We start from the raw sequence: 14,648 nt of genomic DNA on the forward strand, positions 1-14,648 counted from the left end.
CCTGTATGTTGCAGAGCACAAAGACAGAACAGCTTCCCAAGTAACGTTTTGCTTTCTGAAAACAAACTCATCTGTGTCCAGTATCTACATTATTGTTCATAAAAAACAGAATACCTTGAATGACTAGAGGTAGGACATTTATATTCATGGACCATGTACATTAGTATGTTCTTCAGAAATGATTAGCATTTCTGTCACCTTGGTACAATACATGTCCTGTTGCGTAGTAGGCACGGGGTCAACAATGGGCCCTGATAACTTGTTCCATGCCCGATGGCATTGACGCATATAATGCACAAATGGCATCCTGTGGTATAGCATTCACCTCGTTCCATAGTTCATCTTTGGTGGCTGGCGTTAGGTGAAAGCTCTGCACCTGTCATTTCCCCATATCCCACACATTTTTGACTGGTGACAAGTCTGGTGGTCTGGGAGGTAGGGCAAAAGGCTGATATCCTGTGACACCAAGATAACACTTGTTTGTGCAGCAACACATAAAAATGCTGAAAAATGACATGTGGGGTGTTGTGCAAAAAGGGCATGGCCACAGGTCGTAGGGTGTCATTCATGTAGGTCACATTGTTAAAAGTGCCATGGACATGCATCAGATGTGATTTGTGGTTATACCCAATAGCAGTCCACACCATAAGTCCTTGATTTGGTACTGTGTGTCTTGTGTGAATGCAGTCACTGTGATGCCACTTCCCCTGTCTGTGGCATTTCAAAATGTGGCCATCATTTTCAAATAAACAGAATTTGGTTTCATCCAAACACACTATCTGATGCCATTCCTACCCCAGCGATGTTTTTCCAGTCACCATTGACATCTACATTTCTGCACATTCACCAAAGGTGTACAATGTGTTCCACTGTTCCACTGTTGCAACCAGAGCTGAGGAGGAAGCAGATCTGTTCTGCAATGCCATTCGTATGAGGGGTCGATCTTCTTTGGGAGTGCTCTGGGTGGTGCAACCTGAGCCATCTTGTTGTGTTCTACGGCCTTCCATAAACCATTTGACACACACCCGTTGTACTACCGAAACACTTTGTCCCACACAAGCAGCTATTTCCCAGATGGATGCATCACATTCTCTCATTCCAATAATGCACTCTCTTTCAAATTCACTGATCTGATGATACAGTTCACACATATGTCTGAGAGACATCCTACACATCTGCTCGAGTCACACTGATACATTACCTTCAGTTTGTAGTGACAATGAGAGCTGCAGGCACATTTTAGTCATAGGTGGTGTCACATCACAGGATCGATGTTGAACCTTAACCTGTGGGCCAACATGATTCAGATGCTAATCATTTTTGTGGAACATAATAATGTACACATCCTGTGAATATGGACATCCTATCTCTAGTTGTTCAAGATTATCTTTTTTTTGTGAACGTGGGTGTATTTTACTTTTAGTTCTTTTGTATATTATCACTGTGAGCTGTTTCCAAGGGTCACATGTCAGACTGACTGGACAACACTTTTCATACTTTGTTTGTTGTGCCTTCTGTGATATTGTGATGATAAAGTGTTTCTAGAAATTTCGTGATAAGTCACCCATTTCATAGATTTTTGTCATCCTGTTCCCCTGACAGATTTATGTAGCTTATAACCTGTGTGCCATTATATTCTTCTTGTTTTCAGTCTCCTATGTGCCTTTTACCTTCTTATCCTAAAGAGAGATGTGGTGTCTTACATGAGGGTTCCAATAGATAACCATTTATTTTCACTGACAACAATCTCCTCTACAATCAGATTTCACATCCATTCATTTAGTCATTCATTCACACATCATGTGCTATCAGCCCTGATATGAATGAGAGCCTTCAGGGATGTAGCATGACTCAGGTTTTATGTTGACAGGCAGAAGCAGCCATTGCTGGCTACTTCTGTACCATAGAGTAACAACAAATTATGACTAGTGCTCATCTGCTCAAACTGATAATGATGGTAATTACATGTACATTATGTATATGAAAAAAACAGCCGCTGCCCATCTTTTTAGCTACTCAGCTACTGTACTTACCTAATATTTCAAACAAAGCATTTTAACTTTAACTATTAGTTGCATGCCACTAAGCCCCGATTCTCTAAAGAACTTATAAAACAGTTTCAAACATCTGATTATTTCACAGATGAGTTAATGTGTCAAATATTTGATGTTAAGCTTTTAAAAAAGAAAAAGTTTGGAAAATGTTCAAAATTATATTTCAAGTTTGTTGTTAGTTCCTAAGTGCTCTCATTATCAAATGCTGAATGAGTATAGTCTGGGTAATTCGTGCTGGGTTTTAAGCAGAAGCTAGTTTTTCATATATATCACTGCTTATGATGTCATATCCCTTGCACTATATGTTCTACAGTGATATAATTTTGCGGGTACATTCACTAGTATATGTGGACACTGCCTACAAAATATATTGAAAATAAAGCCAGTAGTAAAGAAATAATAATGCTGAAGTTGTACTGCATGAACAGTGAAAATGTGGGTAACCAATGAACGTCTTTCCTTTCATCATTTTGTGGGGTGGGGGTTTGAAAGTATACATAAAGTTTGTTGGAATCTGCTAAATGCCCTCTTTCTCAAATACTGGTTGGAAATAGTGTTGTTATCTGTGCACCTTTAGCTAGACTGCCTCAAGACATATACTCAGTTTCTAACTGTAGTACTTGTTTCACTGCTTTAAACCTTTAACAGAAGATTATGGGTCTTAATAAGCAGACTATGAGAGCATTTTAAATTCTTAAATTCAGTCAGTAATTATGTCAATCAGATGTGGTGTGGATCCAAAACACTCAAGCAGTACTCACCTATATGTGGTCTCATTTATGAATGTACCACTCTTCCCCAAAATTCTCGCAGTAAATCGAAGTTGACCATTTGCCTTTCTTACCAAACCCTCATGTGATCGTTGCATTTCATATTGCCCCTGGAAGCCATTAGACAGATGGCATGCAACTGGGACAGAGTTAGGTAGTTAGTCATTAATTAATGTAGACATACTGGCAAAATAAGGATCTGCCTAGTACTGGTATTATAGTAGGAAAGTTCTGATAATCCAAAACAGTCCTCCAAAATAGTGTGTTCAATTAATTATTTAACAACTGATAATTTTAAGGAAAGCTTGCAACAGTTAGACTGGGATGAGGTGTACAAGTAACCTGATGCTAATGTAAAATTTAACCTTTTTGTGCTACCTTTGTGAGTATATTTGAAAACAGTTTCTTTAAGAAGACAGTGATATATAGTTCTGAGAAACAATCTAAAAAGCCATGGCTTACTAACAGGATAAAAGGATCTTGTAAACAGAAAATGAAAATGTATCTTATAGCCAGAAGGAGGAATGATCAAAAAACAGTGAAACATTATAAAAACTACTGCACTGTATAAAGAAAAGTTATTAAAAGGTCCATAAATATGAGCATTATATCTGAAATTAGCCCATCTGATAAAATTAAAACACTTTGGAATATTGTTTAAAAGGGAAACAGGGCGACCGAGAGCACAGGAAGACTGTACTCCTATCACACTCAGTGAAAAATTTGTTAATAAATGGTCAAAAGTAGAAAACATTTTTAATGATCATTTTTTAAGTGTTGTAGAGAAAATAGGATCCAACTATTCGTTAGAAAATGCAAGGCAGTATATGGAAGAGGCAATACCTATGCAATTTGATAAAATTGAAATTCTACCCAGCTCTCCTACTGAAATTACAACAATAATAAATTCACTCAAACGGAAAAGCCAACATGAAATTGATGGTCTTTCCAACAGAGTTGTACAAGCTGGTTCCCAACAGATAAGTAGGATTCTCAGTCATATATGTAGTAGCTCACTGAATCAGGGCATTTTTCCAGATGGACATTATTGTTTACAATTGCATAAAAAGGGGCATAGGTCTGATGCTAACAACTACTGCCCAGTCTCACTTCTGACAGCTTTATCAAAAATTCTTGAAAAAGTAATGCATTCAAGAGTAGCATCACATATTTGTAAAAATGAAGAACTAACAAAATGTCTGTTTGGTTTTCAGAAATGCTTTTGAACAGAAAATACTATAAATGCTTTCACTGATCAAATGTTAAATGCATTGAGTAACTGAGTGTCACCCATTGGGATAGTTTGTGATCTCTCAAAGGCTTTTCACTGTGTAAATCACAAAATTCTTCTAGATAAGTTTAAGTATTGTGGTATGAGTGGGACAGTGCACAAATGGTTGAGTCCATATTTAACTGGAAGAATGCAGAAGGTTGAAATTAGCAGTACAGATAGAACAATTTTGCAAAGTAAACTAGAAATAAGAGATCTGTTCAAAAAATTCTGGAACTTGCCCACAAAATTTTTCTGTGCTTATCTATTATTACTTATTGTGCCTGGTCTCCTTGGAAATGCTATCCTTCACAATTGGTACACTGCTCCAAATGCCGTTCTCACTTCCAGAAGTTGTCTTCGTACACCTCCTGCTGGATCACATGAAATGCCATCTGTGAGTTTTCTTTTATTTCATCTATTATTGCACATTTTGTCCTTTCAATGGGGTTTCCAACTTTGAGGAAAAAAAGTCTGCAGGGGCCAAGTCTGGAGAGTACGGGAGATGTGGCAGCACAGTGATTTTGTTGTTTGTGCAATAGTCACATACCAACATGGATGTTTGTGCAATAGTCACGTACCAATATGGATGAACATGTAGTTGTGTTCATTACCATGATGCAAGAGCCATGAATTGTCTCACCACATTCCAGGCTGTTTCCTTATCAAATTTTCTCACAGGCATTGCAACACTTCCGGATAGTACCATAGATTAACAGTTTGTTCCTGTGGCATGAATTCATGATGAACTAATCCATCAAATTTAAAGAAAACTATAAGCATGACTTTGATATTAGACCTGACCTGACGAGCTTTTCTTGTTCTTGGAGAACCTTTCCCGACCCAATGTGAAGATTGAACCTTGGTCCCAATATCATAACTGTAGACCAGTCTCATCACCAGTTATGATTATCTTAAGGAAAATCTCATTATCATTTGCATGATCCAAAACCTCTTCACAGATTGCGAGCTGTGGACAAACTCGGCAGCAACAAGATGCATTCCTAGATGCTGTCAGAATTTCATGACATGATCCCACTGAAATATTACATTCTTGTGCAATCTCTCCTTGGACAGTTAGTCTTCGACTGGCACACACAATTTCACTGACGTTCCTGAAATGAGCGTCATTGGGAGATGTTGAAGGGCTTCCTGAACGAGGGTCACCTTTAACTTCAGTCCAGCCATTTTTAAACTATGTGAACCATGAAACTTCCTGGCAGATTAAAACTTTGTGCCGGACAGAGACTCGAACTCGGGAGCTTTGCCTTTGGTGGGCAAATGCTCTACCAACTGAGCTACCCAAGCACGACTTACGCCCCATCCTCACAGCTTTACTTCTGCCTGTATCTCGTCTCCTACCTGTGAGCACGGGGCATGAGTCATGTTTGGGTAGCTCAGTTGGTAGACCACTTGCCCGCGGAAGGCAAAGGTCCCGAGTTTGAGTATCGGTCCGGCACACAGTTTTAATCTGCCAGCACACACTCCGCTGCAGAGTGAAAATCTCATTATGTGAACCATTCTTAACACTGAGTATGGCTTATCACTGTAGGCTTCCTGCATCATTTGTTGTGTCGCTGTAAAGGTTTTCTTGAGTTTCACACAAAATTTAATCCAGACGCGTCGCTCCTCTAGCTCTGTCATGTCGAAATTTGCAAACTGTGCGACACAATGTTCTACTCAATACAGCACTGAGCAATAATTAACTGACATACAACAATGAAACTTCCAGCAGTTACACATTAAACACAGATGTATGCAGGGATTTCAACCGTATTTCGCTCCAACATATCATTGGTGTGAAATTATAAGTGTTCCGAAATTTTTTGAACAGTCTCGTATAGTTTAATATCCAGAATTTTCATCTGAATAAACTTTCTGATACTACTTTAATTCACTTTATTTCCAATACATTCAAGCGCCTTACCAACACATCATCATTTCCAACAACAATACATCTGTCTTAGCTAAAATGCAAATGTTACAAAGAAAATAGTCATTATCCTTTCACAGGCTGCCACAATATCATTAAATTAGTTGGAAATAATGGAAATGTCAGGTAGCAAACAGTTAGCCTAAATGACAAAAAATATTATATTGTTTTCTTAAACTTGTGTTTTATTCACATCCTATCCAAAACCTAATCACATATTAAATTGTCATACATAATGCTGCCTTTGATATTCTTGCATTTGAAATCAACATTAAGGAGATAATCACAAACTCATGACAACATCTACAGAGAAAGAAAGAAACACCTTATAGTAATAACCTTGGTGTTAGCATTAGCACAGATACACAAAAAATATCTATTGTGGAGACCCTTCTATAAATTCACTCCCATTGGTTATCTGATGCATATGGCTTCTCTTTACTTACTATCAACCAGCAATGGCGATAAAATAGAGATACATATGCCACTTTCTTCCAAGCAAGTTGATGACACAATTGCAAATTCGAAGGAACAAAATAATAATATGTGTTTCAAAGTGATAGTAAAGAATGTGGCATCAGAGTAGTGAAGGAATCAACTACTGTCTACCTTGATGGATTCGATTTCCAAATAAAATAATATAAATACATGAAAAACCCTTTACTTCACTGATTTATCTGTAAAGTGATGGAATAAAGTATGCAATATAGACATTTCAACTACGATTAATGTTTTACAAAGCTTCCTTGGTTAGATGTTATGTGTCTCAAAAACATAAATGTGTCAACAAAAGGTAGTGAGGAACAGAGAAGTGGGGGATGGGGGGATGTATCAGTGAGGGCTGCAATAGTCTAATCTTATCTTAATTGTCCCTACAGGATGGGAGGTGCAGGCAAATGAAAATAAAAGTAGGTTCTGCACATATATAACAGTTTTTACAGTTTTAGGTAATTTTTTATGATACAAAGATAGCCCTTTAACCTTCATTGCTTCACTCCACTGGATTTTCACTCAAAGGTTCGCAAATGATATATGTCAGCATCACAGGCATGTTTTATCTTAGAGTGAAGAATGGAAAGGGTGCATTGATTTAGAACAAGACATAATTGTAAGGATCCTAACACTCACACATTTTAATAGAAATTTCACAGAAGCTACACCATTCAGGTCCATATTCAGGTAAATTATTGTAATGAAACTATGTCACACAAGTATCACACTTGTGTGTCACTCTGGAGATCTCAAAGAAATTATGACCATCAAACTATGTGTGTAGTTGCAACGAACTGTCAGACACAGTTAAAAACTACCACAGTAGGGAAGGTTTTTGCTTGAACTCAGGTATGAGCTATTAAGTGAGGACAATTTGTTTTAAAGAATGTGCTGTTGCTCACAAGCCACAAATCACAGTAATTACTTCTTCCTAACTCCCTTTTTTTAATCTACTATAGTGAAAGACAAAATGAATGCAGCTGTCCAAGAAAACATTTTTGTCAATAATATATTTCTCGTACTGTAATAGCTGTCTGGAACTGGAAATTTTCTGTATTAGCAGGCTGATGCAACTTCTCACAGACCAGAGAACATTGTGTAATGGTTTGAACAAAATGTGTTGCACATACTGGAATACCCTGCAAAAGTCCTCATCTGCATCCTTTTATACATACTTGGAATGAACTAGACAACAGAGATGATGATATCTTCTTGGTTTCTTAACCGAGTAACTGCAGATCTTCAAACAGTGATTTCGTAAGTTTACAACCCATTATCTTCAGGGAAAACTTCTGGGTTTGTGTTGGATACTGGGCCAAACACCTCCTGTGTTCCCAACAGTAGCGAATTTGGTCATTGAAAACTGATGCTTTCTGTTCATTTATCCATTGCCTGCACTGCTATGACTCAGGAGCATTCTTCCCAAATCTACAAATACATAACGTACCACATGAAACCTAGATGGAAATGACTGTTGGTGGCTGATGAGGCCATCATTTGTTTCAGTTTTTACTGCCTATTTGATCACTGAATTTGAAGATCACTGGCACAAAATTGTTTGACACTGATTCCAGTCCACACTTTAAGAGAATATAATGATGTAGTTATGAATTAAATTCAAGCACACCATATTGCCATGAATCAGATTATGAAAAAAATTATTCTGCAATATTTACAATAGAGACTAAAGATGAAACAACAAATTACTGAAATGTGTCAGCAAACGAAATACAGCTGTTCTCTGTACCTCCCACAGCTTCGCTGCACCATTCATGTGTCTTCATCAAAAAATTTGCTCGGTGATAACTGGTATTGGTTGACTTGATGCTGAACATTCCTGCTTTTTTAAGCTCATGAATATAGTGATGCCTGACACTGATGTGTTTTGTTTGATCATGATACACACCTTTGTGACTCAGTAAAGGGTAGGTCTGCTGTCACAGAATACACTCTTTGGATGTTCACTGTGGTTAACATAGAATTTGCGGAGCAATTCTTGAAAATACATTGCTTTTTGTGTTGCAGTTTATGGATCCATGTAGTTGGTTCTGTAGCTGATATATCTTCCAATTGTTTCTGTTTTCTATTCCATGAAATTGCTGGCCTAGTTAACTTAAAAATACAGCCTGTTGTTTATCAAGCTCTGATGCATAATCAACATCACAGATTCCTTCAGTTTCGATTCTCTCACTTTTTTGAAAAATTAGTCCAACACTGACTGTGCCTTCATTGTGCCTCATAATTCATGTGACTGTTTTCCATTGGTTCAATCAATAACTGGAGTTTAATATAATTATAACATCCATAATACATGCAATGTCAGTCCCATGCCTTAAGCCCAGATAGCAGTGAATCAACAGCTTGTTGATAAGGCATGAGATTTAACACAAGTTCTTTATCATCCTTAAATTTGTCTTCAAACTTCTGTTGTTTCAAACCAGGTTCAAGGTGATGTACAACTGGATAGTAGTCTCCATACCAAATTTCTTGATTACGATCAAATCCTTGTTTTATGTATCATTTTACTATATTGCCAAGACACCAACACCAGAGCTTTTTATGTCTGTATGCTACCAACCAGCTGTCCAACAGCATGAATAACTATTGCTAAACTGTTGCCAAGAACGAAGCTGACCATCCAGTGGCACAACATGCAGCTGAGCATAACATGGCTGCTTCACAACCCAGGCAATCTGAATCCTTCCCTCCAGTATCATCTTCTCTGAACAACACAGATGGAAGTTATCCCTGCAATACACCCTTTTCTCTTAAAATCATCCTGGCCTCAATCTTTGGCAATCCACTGTTCTCACATCCTCCACCCAATAGTTTCCCCATCCTCTGTCCCATCACCCCCTCCCAATTCACATCCCAACATTACCTTCAGCATGCATCACACCCCACCACCCACCAACTCTGACACCCATGCATCACATGCCTAGCCTGTGCACCTACCATCCCTACTCCCCACATTCCCAGACGATAAAACGGCTGCCTCCCTTCACGTCACTAGCCACCCCACCCCCCGTCCTTTTTCCTGCTTACCACTCTCTATCCCTCTACCCAGCCCCCTGACACAATCCCCATTGCATTACATTAATACTTGTCCCATAGATCATGAATATGACATTTCATAACAATGTAGTATGTGTCAGTTTAACGTAAGTTTTCTTTAAACAATAAAATTAATTATTTTTTTACTATTACTTCATATCTAAAAATTCATGTATTAAATAGCAGGAGTTGTCATTCAGAAATACTTTTAATTTTTTTTTAAAATGTTGGTTGTCTATCTGTCAGACTTTCAATCTTATTAGGCAAATGACCAAAGAGTTTTGTGGCAGCATAATTCACCTCTTTTCTGTGCCAAAGTCAGATTTAATCCGGGATAGTGAAAATCATCCTTTCTTCTAGTGTTGTAGCTATGCACTTCGCTATTATTTTTGAATTATGATGGGTTATTAATAACAAATTTCATAAGTGAATACATGTATTGTGAAGGTACTGTGAGTATTCGGAGTTCCTAAGTCTGCAAGGTGATCTTGGGTGGGCTCCAGCTATTATCCTGATTACACACTTATGTGCAATGAATACTTTTTCTCTTAATAATGAATTACCCCAAAATATGATGCCTATGAAAGTAGTGAATGAAAACAGGCATAGTAGGCTAATTTACTGATATGTTTATCATCAAAATTTGCAATAACCCTAGTAGCATAAGTAGCTGAACCCACCGTTTCAGCAGATCATCAATGTGTTTCTTCCAATTTAACTTTCATGCACACACTTAGAAATTTTGAATGTCCTGCCTTAGCAACAGTCTTCCGTTAAGTCTATATCTATCAATGGTGTTTTGCCATTTACTCTATTGAATTGTATATACTATGTTTTCTCAAAATTTAGTAATTTCATTAATATTATATTATTGTTCTAATACTGTTTTTTAACTTTACAGGAAGACGACCATCAACTGAACCCCATCCATCTTTTATCAATGCCACATGTAGGTACTCATGTACAATGTAATTAAAAATGATCATATTGCTCCAAGAGTTTCTAAACATTTTTAGTGTACTAAATATCTTGTTAATTTAAAGATCAAGAAGTTCTGAGGAAATAACATCATGCTTTTCCAATCATGCTTACAATAAGTGGTTCACTGGATAATGACTGTTGCCAAGAATGCAAGTAACTTTGTGAGTTCACATCAAAAAGTTGACTGTGAAAAAAATATTGAGATTCCTCAAATATATATTTTTCATCCTTCTGAACACATTAATGATTTTGCAGTTATATTTTATGTACAAGCAGAGGGAAAAATATGTTTGCAAGTAATTATTACTGTTGTTGTCATAAGTAATGCCAACTAGATCCAAATGAATATATGACTATACAGAACTGACTACTGTTTAAACATAATTAGTGTTACAGCTGTAATGGTCACTAAAATCACTGTGCTTAGTTAACCATATCATTAGAGTTTAACAGCTTCCTCTTAACAAACTTTTATTTAGTGCAACATAAAGTGATGTAGGTCGGGATAAGTTGTACTGAATTCAACCTATGGGTCTCTGTATTTGTTGCAAAACCAAAAGTTAATGGAGTATTTGTGTAGGGGTGATGGCAACTTGTTTCTTTAAAACATTTGATCAACTACACTTATACTGTCCTCAATTTTTTCTTCCTTTTATATATCATCGTTTGTTGTTGAACTTTGGCATATTGACCAGTGTGTACTTGCTTTTCCAGTTTTCGTTATCTTTGCTCAATTCTGACCAATCTTTTTCATGATTTTAACAACTTATTCAGTTCCTGCCTCTTACCTTGTCGTACCTGTTGTTTCCCTTACTCTTTTAGTCATTTTGTCCCACAATAATTGCCCTTTTCTACCTGATCTCTTCTAATATTGTTCTCATGCTCTGGTACAGTTCTTTGCTAGTTGTCATATTTATCTTTCATAATCTCTTTCATTTTTCCTTCTTCTTTCTCTGGTTGTTCCACACTGTGTCTTCCCGGTATTAAAGTCTCAGCTGTATAAAGCATCATATTCCTCACTGTTGCTTCAGATGTACTGTTGAGTTATGTGAGCAAATGGAGTAATTAGTGCTACTTGAATCCAATATGTCTCTGTTCACAGATCTCCTGTTGTAAATAAACTCAACTATGGTGTTACATTTCTAGGTTTTGATTACCAGAAATTTAAAGTGAGGTGTCTTCCTCACTGATTATTTCCTAGTCTCATTCAGACTTTGATGTACACAGTGTGTCCAAGTTCTATTGGGAGTGCTTGTATGAAACTCCAAGTGGCAATGCTATCTCATGGTGAGCTGCAGTGTTACAGTCCTTGAAGTTTGAAAAATAGTGGTGTAAAAAGCCGAAGCAGACATGCTGGCTGTGAATATAATGTTATGTATATGATACTTGCCAGAAATGGCTCTGGAGCAATAAAGCAATACCCAGTTTTTCCTGTCCTCAACTGTTCCCCATCTCACGAAGTGAAGACTGCACGAATTTTTGACCAGGAAATAGACCACAGTCCTGAATCAGAGACCATATTCACTGGATTTTGCCCCAGCCGATTTCTGGTTGTTCCGTAAATTGATGTTGGCAATGAAAGGACATTCAGTATAAGTGTACTGCAGTACTAAATGCAACTCCAAAAAAGGACTACAGTGACTGTTTCAAACTACTTCAAAAATGATTTCAGCTGTGCTTTGATTCAGGCGGATATTATTCAGAATAAATACAGTGATTTTGTGAACGCAATCCTTGACTTTTATTTTTCACAGCCACAGTCCTAATGGAACTGGGACACACTGCGTATATGAGGTTTTGTATTGGTTTGTATTATCAGTCAGATGATTTATGGCATGGGATTTATCAATGTGTAGCTGCAAAGATTGATAAGTTACAAACAGAATACCACTACATCGATTAAATATGATAAAATTGATACAAAAGAAACAAATAAGATTGTAGGTGGCTCCTTAATGCAGAGTTTCACATCTTTATAAGTCAGTATTTGTGTCACACACACTCCACCCCATTCCCTGTACTTATGATCAGTGTATTAATGGAACAGATGTCATGGCATTGTGTTTATTTGGTCCACTTCCAGGAATCAATTAAAATAAGGCTATAATTAATTTAATATTGGACTCAGGAAGTGAGAAGATACTAGATCTTCCAAGTAGACTTTTGTGCAGCATATGAAACTCACAAGAAAAATATACAATTAATTATTGAATGTCAAATTCATTGAGAAATCTAAAATTATGAGAGCTACAAGGGATGAAATATTTAGTATTGCCAACAGACACATATTAAAGTATATGGCACCGTCCTAGCTTTTGGAACTATTAGCTCCTTCCTTGGATAGGAGGGAAGGATAGCTTGGGGAAAGCTAAAAAGAAAGAGCAGGTCATTCAAGTCTATTGTGATTTTTGTCTTTCCTTGTCCTTACAACAAGTAGGTGCCTTTCATCATGGTTCCTGAGTGACCTGGCTTTCTTTTTTAACCTTCCCCAACCTGTCCATCTCTCTCCCTGAAGAAGGAACTGTTAATTCTGAAAGCTAAAATGTTGTGGGCTTTTCTATGTGCGTGTTGGCAATACGAAATTTTCACCTCCAGGTACTGGTAGGCAACTCTATCTCATTCTTTTGCATTTAATTATTTAATCATTTGTATCTGATTTTAAACTGAACTCATTCTTTAATATTAATACAACACCCTAGATTTCTGTAAAAGCCAAATAATATAAGTGCACCACTTTATGTTGCAACAAAAGGCCTTTTGATATTTTTATGTCTTCACACTTTCACTATTTTTTTCATACCACAGAGCTATACGGTTACTGAAGTTCAACTTTATATTCTTGCACTTTATGAGTTTTCACATGTAGAATCCAATGCCTCAAGCCTCCACAGCTTATTTTCTTTCAGTTGTTTTTAAAGAAGCTGGCTCAGCCAATGTTTTCAGGTCTAGCAGTAACATTCCCTGAAGAAGGAACTGTTACTTCTGAAAGCTAAAATTTTGTGGGCTTTTCTATGTGCGTGTTGGCATTTGTGAACGTAATCCTTGACTTTGAAATTATCCTCAAAAGAAAAAGTCATAGCTCTGACACTCTTACTAATGCTAACAGTGATTATGACTTTAAATTATATGTGACTGTATTGCCGTTCGGCTGTTACAGGATAATTGTTTCAAATGAAGATGGAAAATTACAAAGATACAGACCAGTTACCTATCCATTAAAAAAAATTTCTTGTGGTCTGTATCTTTCTTTTTTTTTTAATTTTTGTTAGGAAGAATATTACTTCAAAACTGGGTGCCTCATCCACATAAAAATCAAAACTGTGACTACTGGTCAAGTGATTTATGGCATGGTCACTTTCACAGGCCATTTCAGTCAGAGACAGCAAAGGACCTGGAAGAGCAGCTGAATGGAATGGACACTGTCTTGAAAGGAGGATATAAGATGAACATCAACAAAAGCAAAAGGAGGATGATGGAATGTAGTCGAATTAAATTGGGTGATGATGAGGGAATTAGATTAGGAAATGAGACACTTAAAATAGTAAATGAGTTTTGCTATTTGGGGAGCAAAATAACTGATGATGGTCAAAGTAGAGAGGATATAATATGTAGACTGGCAATGGCAAGGAAAGTGTTTCTGAAGAAGAGAAATTTGTTAACATCATATAGATTTAAGTGTCAGGAAGTCGTTTCTTAAAGTATTTGTATGGAGTGTAGCCATGTATGGAAGTGAAACATGGACAATAAATAGTTTGGACAAGAAGAGAATAGAAGCTTTCAAAATGTAGTGCTGCAGAAGAATGCTGAAGATTAGGTGGGTAGATCACATAACTGATGAGGAGGTGTTGAATAGAATTGGGGAGAAGAGAAATTTGTGGCACATCTTGACTAGAAGGAGGGATCGGTTGGTAGGACATATTCTGAGGCATGAAGGTATCACCAATTTAGTATTGGAGGGCAGTGTGAAGGGTAAAAATCGTAGAGGGAGACCTAGAGATGAATATAATAAACAGATTCAGAAGGATGTAGGTTGCAGTAGGCACTGGGAGATGAAACTTGCACAGGATAGAGTAGCATGGAGAGCCACATCAAAC

The 14,648-nt window shown here is 37.1% G+C and overlaps 1 protein-coding gene across 3 annotated transcripts in view; it reads left to right on the forward strand.

Moving 5' to 3' along the window:
• LOC126258990 (leukocyte tyrosine kinase receptor-like) overlaps nt 1–14,648 on the forward strand; it is a 717,375-nt gene that overhangs the window by 504,929 nt on the left and 197,798 nt on the right. For all 3 annotated transcript variants that reach the window (XM_049955685.1, XM_049955687.1, XM_049955688.1), the window contains exon 10: nt 10,475–10,522. In XM_049955685.1, the coding sequence (XP_049811642.1) occupies nt 10,475–10,522 (48 nt within the window). The remainder of the gene's footprint in view (nt 1–10,474; nt 10,523–14,648) is intronic.

This window comes from Schistocerca nitens, chromosome 1 (genome assembly GCF_023898315.1).
Source record: "Schistocerca nitens isolate TAMUIC-IGC-003100 chromosome 1, iqSchNite1.1, whole genome shotgun sequence".
NCBI classification, from domain to species: domain Eukaryota; kingdom Metazoa; phylum Arthropoda; class Insecta; order Orthoptera; family Acrididae; genus Schistocerca; species Schistocerca nitens.